Source organism: Centruroides sculpturatus, unplaced genomic scaffold (genome assembly GCF_000671375.1).
Source record: "Centruroides sculpturatus isolate CEXI.00-Female unplaced genomic scaffold, Cexi_2.0 scaffold1419, whole genome shotgun sequence".
In the NCBI taxonomy this organism is placed as follows: Eukaryota; Metazoa; Arthropoda; class Arachnida; order Scorpiones; family Buthidae; genus Centruroides; species Centruroides sculpturatus.
The window spans coordinates 50493-65239 of record NW_019385703.1 but is presented as its reverse complement, the minus strand read 5'-3'; the positions used below and the strand labels follow the sequence as shown (position 1 = coordinate 65239).

Below are 14747 nucleotides of genomic sequence, written 5' to 3'. Positions count from 1 at the left end.
CACTCCAATAAATAAATAGAATTGAAACGACACTTTGAAATGTTTTCCCGATGAAAATGAATAATAATAAGTTTCAATAAAAATGATGAAATGTAAATTTAATTTTATCATAACGAGTTTACTTGAATTTCCTTTCTTCTGAGATCGCAGCAATGCGCGACGGGTAAGCTAGTATTTTGATAAAAATAAATAGGATTGATTTTTAAAACTGGACAAAAACACAATGTAGAAATAAAATAAGTACTTTTACTTTCCTATGGTTTCTTCAAGTAATTTATGTTAGAACCACAAAAATCTAAAATTAAACAGATCCAATTTTCAATATTAATCCTACATATTTATTCTAATATTTGAATTATACCCATGGTGGCTAAACTGTGGCCTAACTCTAGACAAATTAATTAGTTTCTAATCATTAACTAAGCCATATAATAGCCCAATAATTTTGCATTTCATTTGGTTTTAATGGGTTATTATAAAATACTGTTGCAATACAGGATGCAACTCTCATGTATTTCTGATAATGCATATATTGCTCCTACTGTGACAAGGTTTAGCCACCCCTGAAATATACAAAGGCTCAAAGAAATCATTGAGAAATTTTGAACAAAATAAAATACAAAGATATTTTAGTTGTAAGATTATAAATTTTATTGTCCAACTTTTCTAAAGCTGACTGACATACTTAACTCTATTAGAACTATTGTTCTCTTTCAAAATATGTCATTCTGCTCTGGTTCTTTATCTATCATTCTCCTCTAAAGTTTTCTTAATATAATTCAATATATATATTTTTTTAAGGTACATATCATCAGAAATTACAGAAAGTACAAAAGTTTTGAATCTAGGTATACATGTAGAACTTTTGAACTATAAAATTACATTCTTGATTTCATTTGACAAACAAACTGGAAGAACTTTGTTCCTGATTTAACTTTTTATTAATATTTTATTGAAAAATGTACTAATTTTAACTTTTTATTGTACATAATTTTAATATTTATTACTTTAAGAGTTTCATAATGTTATTCATAATGTTATAACCCCTTAACAATTATTTAGAGACATTCAGAAGTTAAGTTAAAGACTATATCAAAACTGTTTCTCCCATCATTTGTGTTAGTATTGTATTATACACACACTTTATAATATACTTCTATATATTCATCACATGCATCTGTCACAATACTTCAGATGGAGACATATTCCTTGTTCACAACTCCTGTTCATGTTGTCGTCTGATGAAAACTTCTTCCCAAAAACATGCTTCTTTGTAGGTCTAAACTGGCTGGGTGCCATCATTGAATAGTTTATGTGGCACTGCTAGGAGATTCTGGACTAACTAACATGCATCTTAAATCTTGCATCTAACAACTATAATATGTATGAACCTTTAAAGAAACACATCTCTGGAGTAGAGATTTTCATCAAATGAAAAAGCAGTCAATATGACTCAAGTTATGGGAACAAGACCCAAAGTTCTTTGTGCATAAGACATCCTTTTCCTACAGTAAATGCCTCAATGCATATAGTTAATATGTCAATGTACTGGTGTGTATATTTAACATCATGCCACTGGATTCTTGGATGTTGATCCAAGAAATGGGAGTCAATTTTTATATAGTACTTTTTGAACCAGAAAGTAATTAAATTTATTTTAGAATTCTTATAAGTAAACTTATTTGAACATAAAATATTATAGAAGTTTGCTTTGAACACGACAATTTGTAATAGTAAAATATTAGTAACAAGATAATACCAAAAGAAAATATTAAAACAGTTAAACTTCTATTAATAAATAAATTTAAAAAATGTGTTATGTGATCAAGAAGTGTAATGCTTATTCAAATGAATATCTCTAAACATGGCTTTCTTGATACTGATTCTAAAATTTTAAAAAGAATAATTTGCAAGAAATTTTTCAATAGTAAGAAATAAATTGCAAGTAAGCAAAACATTGCTATGATGCAAATGTATATTTCCAAATTCCATGTTAGCCAGTGACAGAGTATTTTTTTTTTTTTTTGAATTTCACTAACAACCAACTTCCTGAAAAATAAATGTCAATCAATTTTCATCATGTCACAAAAGCAAACAACTAACTCCTAAAAAAAATCAACATTATCACATCATCCATAAAGAAGCTGAATTAGATATAAGACCTGTCCCATTTAAGTTTGAGATTTCACTTGCTTTTGAGACAGTTTACATTCATCTTTGCACAAGCTATTTATATTCAACAGCTAATAAAAAAAAGTGCTTCCTGAGGATTATAGAAGATAAAACTAGATGACTAGATAGAATAAATAACAACCTTTTGTCTAGCAATTAATTATAATTAATCAGCAAACATTTTTATTGTGTACCAACAGCATTCATTCAGGTTTGAAATTTAGAACAAATATAAAAGGAATATTTACATGGTATATAATAAATACAATCAACTAAGAATTACTTTAAATATCTAACAAACAAACAGATTTATTTGTTGGGCTATCAAGCTAAATAATTACTAAGCAATTTTGCAGTAGGCAGACTGCCAGGTCACCATCTCCTGTTAAATATAATAATTTTAAATAAATCAATTAATTTTAAAATATATATATATACAAAGTAGAATATATGACATGTATAAATTTTTAATTCAAATATATACATACATATTCAATCAAATTTACACATGTAGATGTTCTATTTTGTAACTATTCGTTTTTCTCCCCATATTTCAAAACTGTATACAGCCAATATATGTGCCAAAAATTGTCATTAATTGATGGCCAAAAAATTATTCTTTATTCTAAATGCAACTTTCTTTAAAAGTTGCAAACTGTACAAAAAAAAAAAAAAAAAAAAAAATCCAAGTTAATTCATTCTGAAATGTCTAAACATAGATTTTTTTGAAATTATAATCCTACAAATCATTACAACAACTTGAAAAATCTGGCAATACTGATGGTGGATTTGCAGAAAGATTATATGAAATTCATAAATTATACTAAGAAAAAAATATATAAAAATTTTAAAAGTTAACCAATGAAAATATTTATCTTCTAGTAATATTTTCAAAATTAAAAATTTAGCTATTTATCATATTTTAAATAATCTAAAAAAATCAGATGACAATAATATTTCATGTAAATATTAAGTGTTCTGCTCCTAGTATTTACATAAAATTCTGGTATTTGACATCATAACATTCTTCTCTGTGTTGTCATTTATATAATAATCTATTCTTTAATTCTTAAACATTATTATTTTTTTAAATATATTAATTAAAATAATTATAAATAATAAAAATCTGATCAGAAATACTTGACTGTAAGACAAAAGAAAGTGTAGTTATTTAAAATAATGTGGAGTAAATTAATAAACATCAAAAATAGGCAGATAACATGTACTAATTGACTGCTTATATACTGAGAAATGAACTTTGGCACTTTGTATTGTAAAATATTTGACTTTTTTGAAACTGCAAAATTTTCTAGTAACATAATCAACATCCCCTTTTGAATACACCATTTTATTTTTCCATGGGAAGTCTGCTGCTATTCAAATATTTTATGTCAGTCAGTCAGTGAGGTCAACATAGCTTTATAATATACAGGGTATTCCACTTAAAATTGGTTCAATTGAGATAATGAAACATTAATAATGTTTTTATATAGAATATTTAAAAAAGAAATGTTCAAGATCAATCCCAGAACAATATGAAAACTGAAGAAAAGCATTTTCAGAAGCATTAAAGCTATCAATATCAATACTTTATGAAAGGTTGGTCTGAATTATGTAAACATGAAAATGAATAGATGCACAAGGACACCACCTTCAGCATCTTAAGTTTCAATACATTTAAATAATGTTAAAATAAAGTTTCTAATAAGTGTCCTTTGCCTAAATTCATTTTATCATTTCCAGCAAGTGGAGCAGATTTTATATGAAACAGCCTGTAGATTTTACAGCCTGTAAGCTAATAAGTATTATCAAATATAAATGTTCCTAGTCACATTCTGTAGTTCAATGTTGATATTTCACATTGTATTAATAAGACAAAAATATGAGTAAGCAATAACTACACATTTAAAAACCTTAAATCCCAGTAATTAATGTTAAAAACACACACATTTTTGATCTATTACTAAGATTATCTTCAGGTCTCTTTAACATTCCAATTTTAGAATGTACATTAAATGCATAAATTTTTTGATTCACAACAATTATATATATATATTTAAATTTTGAATTCTTGCTCTCGTTTTTGTAATACATCATTTTTCTTTATTACATTCCAAAACTGGAATGTTAAAGAGACCTGAAGGTGATTTTAGTAATAGATTGAAAACGTTTGTCTATTAAGGTTATTTACTGGTATTTAAGGTTTTTAAAGGTGTGTAATTATCATTTACACATATCCAGTTTAAAGTAGAGGTTAAAATGTATTGATATGAGTAAGAAAGAGTACAGTATGAGGTGCTTAAAATTAACCATTCATTAGTCATTTCTCTTCACAATATATTTTATATATTATTTATGATAGATACAAAGACAAGTGTTTACACATATGTAAATATTAAATCATGTACTATAAAACCAAAGCATGTGCAAAGATAAACATATCTTTCATATAGTTTGAATTTTTTACTTCACCTTTGTAATATTCTACAACAACTAGGAAAGTATGGCAATCTGTAAAATTTTAAAGGTCAAGGGAGTTAGAATATACATGGGATCATGGGTCATATTTTGAATTGGATCAAACAGTAAAAATTTTACTAATTATTGGGATTTACAATTTTAAAAAAATCACCCCTACCCTAAAACTAAGGATTTTGTCTTTTTTATTTGTCTTTTGTCGCTCTTTAACAAATTGTATTTCTGAAGACATTGGCATTAGAACCAATAAAACTCTTTAAATTCATGCTTGTTTTATAGATGCTTTTCTAATTTAACAGTGGGAAAAAACAGGCATATAATACATGTTTAACTATACATAGTGTGAATACAACAATGCTCCATACTGATGGAAGATTTACTATATTGATCTTTGCTAACAAACACTAACATTACAGTATTAAAAGAAATGTTATCATAATAAGTACCATATAATTCTCATACGTTTAAATACCTTAGCTTCACCAACAGATACTAATTAAACTATATAAAGACTACCATATCTCTGTATACATTAAATCAGTTAATTGTCTACTTTTTAAGCTTTTTTTAGATTAAACAGCTGCAATTTTACTAGATGTATATATCTTTTAACTATAAATTACTATATTTTTTTTCTTTCTTTTGTTTTCTAACAAACTATCTATCTAAAGCAGATCTAAATTCCAAATTATTCAAATAATCAATAATTTATATATATACACACACATTTCTATATTTAGCATATAAATACTAAAAGAAGTGTTTCAAGTCACTTAAATTAAATGGTCTATCTATAAAATCCTTCAACTTTTCAATTTTCAAAATAAATTTTAATAATTAAAAACTAAATTATTTTATAATTAAAAATATGCATAATTTAATTAAATTCCTACATTTGGCTGTTATTTTTTAATTAAAAAATTATTGGAAGATATATATTATCTACTTACCACTCTCGCAGCACGTTCTTGCGATTCGCATTTTCTGCAGAACCAGGGACCAGTTGGAACTTGTACAATTCCATAACAAGCTGTAAATTGATCATATAGATATTCATACCCATTAATATTATGAAATTTTTATCTACATTTTCATATATGTATATTAAAATTTCATAAATGGTATTTGGTTAACTGGATAAACTATTGTAAAGCTACTGCTTCTGCTTACAAATCTTACAACTAGGATGATAAAAAAAAGGTTTGATCTTAAAATATCTACATAATGTACTGCTGGTTTGTACTATTTTTTAACTATCTTTTTTTATGAGATTCACCTTGAATTCTTTTTTAACTACTGATTCATATTGCCAGATAGTATTTATATAGAAACAACTGTTAACATAACATATAACACAAAATTTTTTAAAAATTAATTTAAAATCATTTTTAAAGTTATACTTTATAAATTTTAATTTGTAATTTTATATATTCATAAAAGTCAATATATTGCTAAAAGAAATATTGCAAATATGAAAGTCAGCATAAGTACAAATGTTGATATTTATGAATTTTTAATAATAAATAAATGAGAAAGTATTAGTCTGGGAACTAGAAACTTTAACGAATAGAATATTTTTGATCAATTAAATGACAATCTTCAGCATACAAACTAATGACGTAAAAGATAATTAAGATGCAACAGATACTATACATCATTCTATTCCATTCAAACATTGTTTGAATGGAATAGAATGCTGAAGATGGTTATAAAATTGACCAAAAATGTTTTTCATTCCTTAAAGTTTCTAGCTTCATAAGCAGTTAACTCATTTATATAACACCTGCCAATTGCTAACTAGAATGACACCAATGAACACTGGTAGTTGGTTGCAGGTTTGCATTTCACCAACAAAACAGGCTGGCTGTATGGAGCTTTCTGAGTTTTCTTTACATGTGTAACCCCTAAATAAGGACACACTTCCATAGAAAGTCCTCCCAGAAGACTTGTGGTGTGTGGCTATTCCTTCAATACAACTCAATCTATTTACATAAAAAAGTTTTACTATACACAAAATAACTACTTAGTTTGGAAAGCCAAAAATTTTAATGAATGAAACATATTCAGTCAATTTGATAATTATTCTGTAGCATATAAACACACATTTAATAGAATACCTATTGCATTTTAATTACAGTATAATCAAAATTACCAACTTTGTATTTTTTGAATAATAGAAAAAATGGTATCTCTATTTAAATTTCATTCTGTAACCTGATGAAGGCTTATCAATCAGACTAAAAACATTTGTTTTAATTAAATTTAGTTGCTGAAAAAGTGTGCAAAGTGTGTTTAGTATCTTCATATTTATGGATACCATTGTGGAAGAAAGTCTGATCACTCTCAAAACCATTTCTCAACAACACACAGCAAATCATCACTGACATGAAATGCCTTCTCCAGAAGTTCAAAGACATGGTAGTTACCATGTGACTACCATGTCTTTGCACATATTGGAGAATAATGTGGATTCTCCAGTGTCTCCCAGCCAAACTTCTGCAGTTTGTCTTTGATGATATGTAAATGTGAAGACATGTATTGTCATGCAAAAGACCAATGTCTGTGCTGAGTTACCCTGGTTGTTTGGACTTTAGGGCTGTTCAAGGCAATCAATGACTAGGCAATTACAGTTTGTATTAGTGGAGGTGTTTGCTTCCAAGAAGTCAATGAGTAGTGAGACAACATTGTCAAAAAATCAGGACACCATATTTCTTGTGGCCTGTTGACCTTGATCTTCTTGGATGGAGGAGAACAGGTATATCTCCACTCCATTGATTATTGCCTGTCTTCTGGATTATAATGAAAACACCAGGACTCATCTCAAGTTACTATTCTCTGCAAAATGTCATTCCCTCTCTCAGAGAAGCTCAACAATTACATCAGTGAAGCACCCTTCCATTTCATCTTCTGTTCTATCCTTTCATCAGTTTGTACAGGACCAATTGTGAGCACTTCTTATAAATGAGTTTTGAATGCTTCACCAGATGCTTCCACGTCAGTTTTCTTGAACGATGTCATCCATTTTCTTTGGCACATTAGCCATTAGCACTGTACTCAGATGGCCTGAACATGCTTGATCAGTGGTGAAACATTTCCTGAGTGCCAAACACATCTTTTGACACTTTGAAATGACAAGCAGAGACTGCCATACACTGCTAATATCATCTATGAATGTTTTAGCTACTCTGCAACAAGAAACTATATCACAATTTGATCAGATTTAGACAGATTCAGTATCATAATAGCCATCACTTCCTTTCTGGCACACTGCAAATCAATGTGCCAGACTAACACAATGTTCAAAAATCTAAATTATACAAATGGTCTGTCTCAATCACAGGTTACTAAAATTTGTGCACAATGATTTGACTTCCCAACACCAACTCATAACTATTGGCTCTCCCAAATAAATATATCGAATTATATCTGGAAAATTAAAATAATGTACTGTATATTAATGCAGGATGAAGGAAGAAATTAACTATTAACTAAAAAGAAATCAAAAGTCAAATTAAATGATTATTATTTACAGAATAAATTATAGCTCATTTCATAAACTTGGCCAGAGTGTAAATGCACAATAGTAGGACCAATCTATTTACTTAGTGAAGAAAATGGATTGCTGACAAATCTTTGACAAGATCACGAAATTGAAGCTTTGTGTGTTAACAAAAAGAGTTCTTGAACTTTTTAAAATTTCTGGTATCCCAACTGAATGGTATGAATCACCCATCCAAGATACATCCAAGAAACAATTTGTAACATTAGAGAGGTTGCATCCGAAGTTTTCATCTCTAAAAATGTGAATGTCAAATGTTGAGCACCACCATCTTGTAAGCCTAGAAATTTGACAATGGCATTTGGAACGTCATTGGAATCATGCTTGACGTTCCAAGCATCATTGTCAAACTTCTAGGCTTACAAGATGGCAGTGCTCGACATTTTGATGTTCACATTTTAGAGATGAAAACTTCGACCACAACCTTTCTATTCTGAATCCTAAAAACTTTTAAAAAACTACTTTATCACTTATTAAATTTAATAATACAAAGCTATAAAATATATACTGCTGGAAAGAAAATGAAACATTCACTTTTTCTGTTCAGCAGTGTATTTATTCCAATTATTTCATATAATAAAAGAAGTATAATTGTTTTATTTGAAAGTTTATAGTATATTTCTAAATAAATGCTTTCTTACTAAGGAAAACTAATTGAAAAATTCTCATATTAAGTTATAAAAATTGTTGATATTATCCAAAACCAATCTATGCATTCTGATCTTTTCATTTCCCTCCAACATATCAACTTGTACAAAGATAAATCATTACTATATTTCTTAAAAGTTTCCTTGATCAAATCAAAATCAAAATGTTTTAGCATCAGATTTCTGAAAAAATACAATTTCAAGACATTTTAACATCCTAACCTTGCCAATTAGTCATTTTTTGACTTCATTTCTCTCCTTAGACTGGGAGATCCTAGGAACTATACTGTTGCTAACAGTACATTATGGTTCGCTGGACTTGAGCTTTCTCAGTTCAATATGTGATGACTAGTGAGTTAATACTATTTTATTAACACACTAAATTTTGGTTAAGTCAAAAACTATTCTTCTTGAGTTTCTAAGCTGAATAGTAACTATGTTTCCCAAAGTAATGACTAACGTTTGTTTCAAACATCTTTTCAGTTCCTAATGAAAAGCTTTAGCTTGAAGGCATTTTAATTATTTTTATTTTGTAACAATATTTTTCAAATAAAACTAAAATTAATTAATTATAAATTTTTCACATCAACAAAAAACTAAAATAATTATTTCAATATGAAAATTCATTGCATATACTTCAAAATAAACAAATCTTGGCATCATGATGTAAAGATGCAAGCAGACTGCTAATTAAAGAAACTGAACAGAATGATTCATTGACAGGTGCATAATTATCATGAGCTTTGATTAAAATAAAAAATAATATCTAAAATAAAGTACTGAGTACTTAACATTTCAGAGGAGCAAATACTTTTAAAAAATAATATTTTTGGTCATATTTAATAACTATCCTCAGATTTACAAACTTTCACATTTTGAACTGAATGATTTAGAACACAAAGAAATGGAACAAATTTTTAACAAGACAAACATTTTTTTAAATTGAAACAAAAATAAAACTAACAGAAATAAATATCATAGATACAAAATAATTTAATTCAAATTTTTCAAAATATGTAATTTGAATTATTAATTGGTTCAAAACTTGTGGTTTTATTGTGTGTGCAATAATTTTTGGGGAAATTTTGTGTATGTTTGAAAGAAATTTTGGNTATTAACACAAAAAACAAGAAACAACAAAAACTTGCTTTAAAATATACCAGTGTGAACACCGATTTCCCTTTTAACTTTGCAAATTAATGATTGTAAAATAAAGTTGATAAATTGCTATTTTTAAATGACATTAAGCAATAATTTTGATTTTAATTAAACTCACCGTTAAAGTCTAACTCATTACATTGTCTATTTGATCTTTGTTTATTATTAGGACTTATTATGCTGGTGAAGTTTCTGATTAGCAAAGAGAGAAGATCTTAGTCAAAAGTCAAAACAAAATATCTTTATTTTCACCTGCTTATTGAAGTACATTTTCATTTTTTTTGTAAGTTTTTTAAAGATAAATATCGAAAATTAGTTTAAAAAGTAGATATTCTACTATAGTAGAAAAAGAAGAATGGAGGAAGAAGTTGAGAGTAAATGCAACAGATATAGAAATACCTACTTCAATAAGCAGATGAAAATAAAGATATTTTGTTTTGATTTTTGACTAAGATCTTCTCTCTTTGCTAATCAGAAACTTCACCAGTATAATAAATCCTATTAATAATAAACATAGTCCAAGTGGACAATATATACATAAAAATGTAAAAGAGTAAGGACAGAGATAAAAAGAATCTAACACATTACTTCCAGAGCAAATATGGCTGATGCAAACATTAAAATTTTTTATCTATGCAAATTGATAAATAATAGTTAAAAAAATTACAGATAAAATTAAACATAATGGTTATACTGTTACGATTTTCAACTGTTAAATATTCCCAATCAAACTGCTTTCATTCAAGTTGAAAATTACTCATTACACATAATAAAACATTAGCAGCAATAAAATTTTGGTTTTAATCAAATATAAATCAATTTTTGCCAGATAATTTAAGTTCATTTTTAAGTAAATTTAGAAGTAATTCAGATTAATCAATTTGTTTATAATAGAAGTGATTTGTTATTGAGGGAAAAATGTCATTTCTTGGTAATTTTAATAATTAGACATTTCAGAAACCAAGACATCCTCATGTAATTCTTATAAAAAATTTTAAGTCAAAAATACTTTTTTAAAAAAGATCAATTCAATTTTTAAAATCTGCTTCATTTTTGCAAATGATCCAAAAATCAATTTCATTTCAAAAACATTTATTGTGTTTTCAATGAACTTTATTTTTTTAGTATTTTTTTACTTATATTCAAATAATTTAGTTCATTAAAAAATTTTTGGCATCTTTAACATTTAAACAGTTTAATTTAATAGTTTCAATGGTAATGTTCTAAAACTAATTTAAGATTATTTATTTTTATAATACACTTTATTATAGTTTTTATAGCTTGAATTGTTTAACTATCAAAATTTCAATACTATTGAAAAAATACATATAAACTATAAAGAAATTTTAACACCGGAGTAGATAAATTACCCAACTTCACTGCCTGTAACCGGTATTCTTCTTCTCCAATTCAGAGGACTTTGCAAACATTTTTGAATCTAATGTGGTTCTTCTTCAAAGGTTAATTCTAGACTGAAAATTCAAATTCATATAGGGAATTCCATAGCGCCTGAAGAAGAACCATATTAGGTTCGAAAATGTTTGCAAATTCCTCTGAATTGGAGAAGAAGAACACCGGTTACAGGCAGCGAAATTGGGTAATACACATATTAAGCTGTATTTTCTGAGATTTTTATTGAACACAAATGAAAAATACTATACTAGATTATCCAAGATAAATAAAAAATCTTGATTAGGTATAGAAAGTAACTATTTATAAAATTCACACTTTACTAACTTTTATTAGCTGTTTTCTAATTTTTTTCTATGTATTATGATAAGAAGAATGAATAAGTTAGAATTTTAAAAAACCCTATCAATATTATATTATCAAATAATAGAACAAATAAAAATTTTTAAGTATTCTGTTTCATGTTTTACCTGATGGTGATAATTTCATTTATCATCTTCAAATGAATAAACATGTCATCTGAAAATGGTTTTGAATAATTAGAATGTTTCCATCAACTTTGTATATTTGATTTTGAAAACTTGAAGAAGGGTTATAAACATATGTAAAAATTTTAGCTAAAAGAAAAAAAAAAAGTATTGGAATAAAAGATAATTACTAAATTATTGAGTTATACCCCAATTAATTTAAATTGAGCTTCAACTTCAAATATTTGTAGTTTTTGTCATTTTTTATTATTATTATATTTGTGTATCCCATTAAAACTTGATGAATTTGTTAATATTCTCTACATTTAATTTAAATTTTATGTTGGGTATTCAATTTCTATTCTGTTTTATCCTGATGATGGCTACACAAACAGCTGAAAATGTTAGAAAATAAAAAATTTCTGCTGGTTAAGACTTATGTTTTGGTGTTAAATTTAATAATATAATTGTTATTCTTTCTTTTATTTACAATTTTTATGTATATCATAATCCAAACCTATAATCATTGACAGTCAAATGACCAAAGTGGCTAAGACATTGGCCTATCACTTAGGACCTGGGATTGAATCCAGGCCAGCAAGTCCATGAGAAATCTTTCATGAATAGTCAGTTTCAGTTATGACAGGTTCCATTCCTCACCATTCAGCCATCCCCAATGTGGGTCTAGCCAAACCCGCAATAGGTACAGAAATGCTCTTTTAGTGCCTAGAGGATGAAAAGAATTAAAAATAAACAAATCTATACTCATTTTAATACCAGCAATATATATTGTTATTACTAAAGTCATCACTAAACACCTTTGGCTGCTGAGACACCTAATGAATAGGCCATTCTCAGCAGCCAAAAGTGTTTAGTGATGATTTTTGTAATTATTACTTTTTTCTGAATGTGGGTTTTGTTGTTATATACTATTATTACAACATATTTATCATTTGAAAGATGTAAATAATTTTTAAATGTTGATGGTTGATTGTGAGAAAATTCCCAAAGTCAAAATTCATATAACAAAATAATTTAACATCAGACTAGAATCTAGGAAGCTATGGGTCAGTAACCCAATAATAAGTAAACTTTGGCAAGATCAGTAGTTGTAAAAGCAATCAAGGATTATGTTAAGCTTACCTTTTCATATTCATTTGAAAGGGGATAAATGGATTCAGAACCAGATGAAGGGAGAGAGAAAAAAAATCCTGCAAACACAGGATGCCAATTTATCCTATCACTTGACTTTGAAGGAAGCTTGGATCATTCAAGAAACAATCCTAGCTCTCTTCAAATCAGATATTGAGCAATATTCTTGTCAATATTTTTTCCATACAAAGATAGATAAAAGTTGTTTCATTCTTATAAAGAATACCATTCCATTCTGTCAAAGTAGAGAAAAAAATTTTATCAAATCTTTCCTACTTAGTTTACAGGAAACAAAGTTAATTTGATTTAAAAAAAGAATAATAATAACAGGATATAAAAAAAAATGAAGTTGTCAACTATGGATAGACAGAGCAAGATAAAGAATCATTATCAAGACTCTTGATAAAAACTGTCAAGTCTAGGTGTTGAATAATACCTAGACTTGATAGAAAATCAAATTGGAAAAAATAGCATACGATAGAGCAGTGGTTCTCAACTGGGGGTACATGTACCCCTAGGGGTACAAGCATAAATCAAAGGGGTACATCTAACTTTCATTAATATAATGGCATATGTTAATCAATTTGCTGTAAATTATTAACACAAAAAACAAGAAACAACAAAAACTTGCTTTAAAATATACCAGTGTGAACACCGATTTCCCTTTTAACAGTCTAAACAACTTGTTTATCCACTTGATTTGCCTGTCTATTTGTGCCGTTAGTGCTGAGTGAACCTGTAGTCTAGTAAAATTACAGTTTAACCGAGTATTAATTTTAGAATATAAAAAAAATTTTTCTTCTATTCTATAATTATTGCTCGATAAGATTGTGGCTTTTCATGTTTTTACTGGACTACTGGTATTAGAAATAATGAGGCCTGGATCATATCACCACCATGCAATGCATGTCACTGCATGCGCGCATTACTCGATATTTAGCAAATTTATACATTACGTTTGTTACAAAAATTGAAAGATTCATGTATTGTTCTGCACGTTATAAATTCACAGCCATTACTTTCAAGGTCAGTACACAATTATAATCTTTATTTAACAAAGTGGGAAACAAATTTTGAAAAAAATTGCTGAAGATTTATCACAACAAATATCTCATTAAATTTTGTTAGAAATTATTGTAGAATAATTTAAATTTTTTTTTATTGTTAATTATTACTATTTATTTTTAGGAAATGTAATTTATGCATGTAATGAAATGACTTCTGTGATTTTATCTATATATATAAAAATGAATGTGTGTGTGTGTGTGTGTCCCCTTCATGCATTACCACATCGTTTATCCGATTGCCGTAAAACTTTGGGAAGTTGTTTAATATACTCCAGCAAAGGTTTGTGGCATAGTACGATTGCCATAAAACTTTGGAAAGTTTTTTAATACCCTCCCGCGAAGTACATTTATCCTACGATAGATGCCGCGCGTTTACACTAGCGTTCGATCCATTTCAAATTGTGAAGACCATTTCCCCCTTTCAAAAAATATCTCTATATATGCATTTGTTATTTACGATATTTGTAATAATTTTTGTTTAATCACTTTATTTCAACTTTTTTTTGCTAATTATGTATTCGCTCAAACTTCGTTAAAACCTTAACTGTACCCCGAACAACAACCGAAGTTGTAGGAAGAAATTTGCATATTTTACCGATCTAGGTATCCCCCCTTTTCCAAATTTTAATATCGACTC

The 14747-nt window shown here is 27.5% G+C and overlaps 1 protein-coding gene across 7 annotated transcripts in view; it reads right to left on the bottom strand.

Moving 5' to 3' along the window:
* The window catches only part of LOC111641354 (protein AF-10-like), a 91138-nt gene that overhangs the window by 67191 nt on the left and 9200 nt on the right, over window positions 1-14747 (bottom strand). For 3 of the 7 annotated variants that reach the window (XM_023387489.1, XM_023387490.1, XM_023387495.1), the window contains exon 2: window positions 5601-5680. The exons of 1 other annotated variant lie outside the window; for it this stretch is intronic. In XM_023387489.1, the coding sequence (XP_023243257.1) occupies window positions 5601-5680 (80 nt within the window). Of the gene's footprint in view, window positions 1-5600; window positions 5681-8180; window positions 8769-9078; window positions 9277-12408; window positions 12434-14747 lie in introns of those variants that run through there. 3 more of the 7 variants (XM_023387493.1, XM_023387492.1, XM_023387491.1) reach the window with 3 other exon arrangements.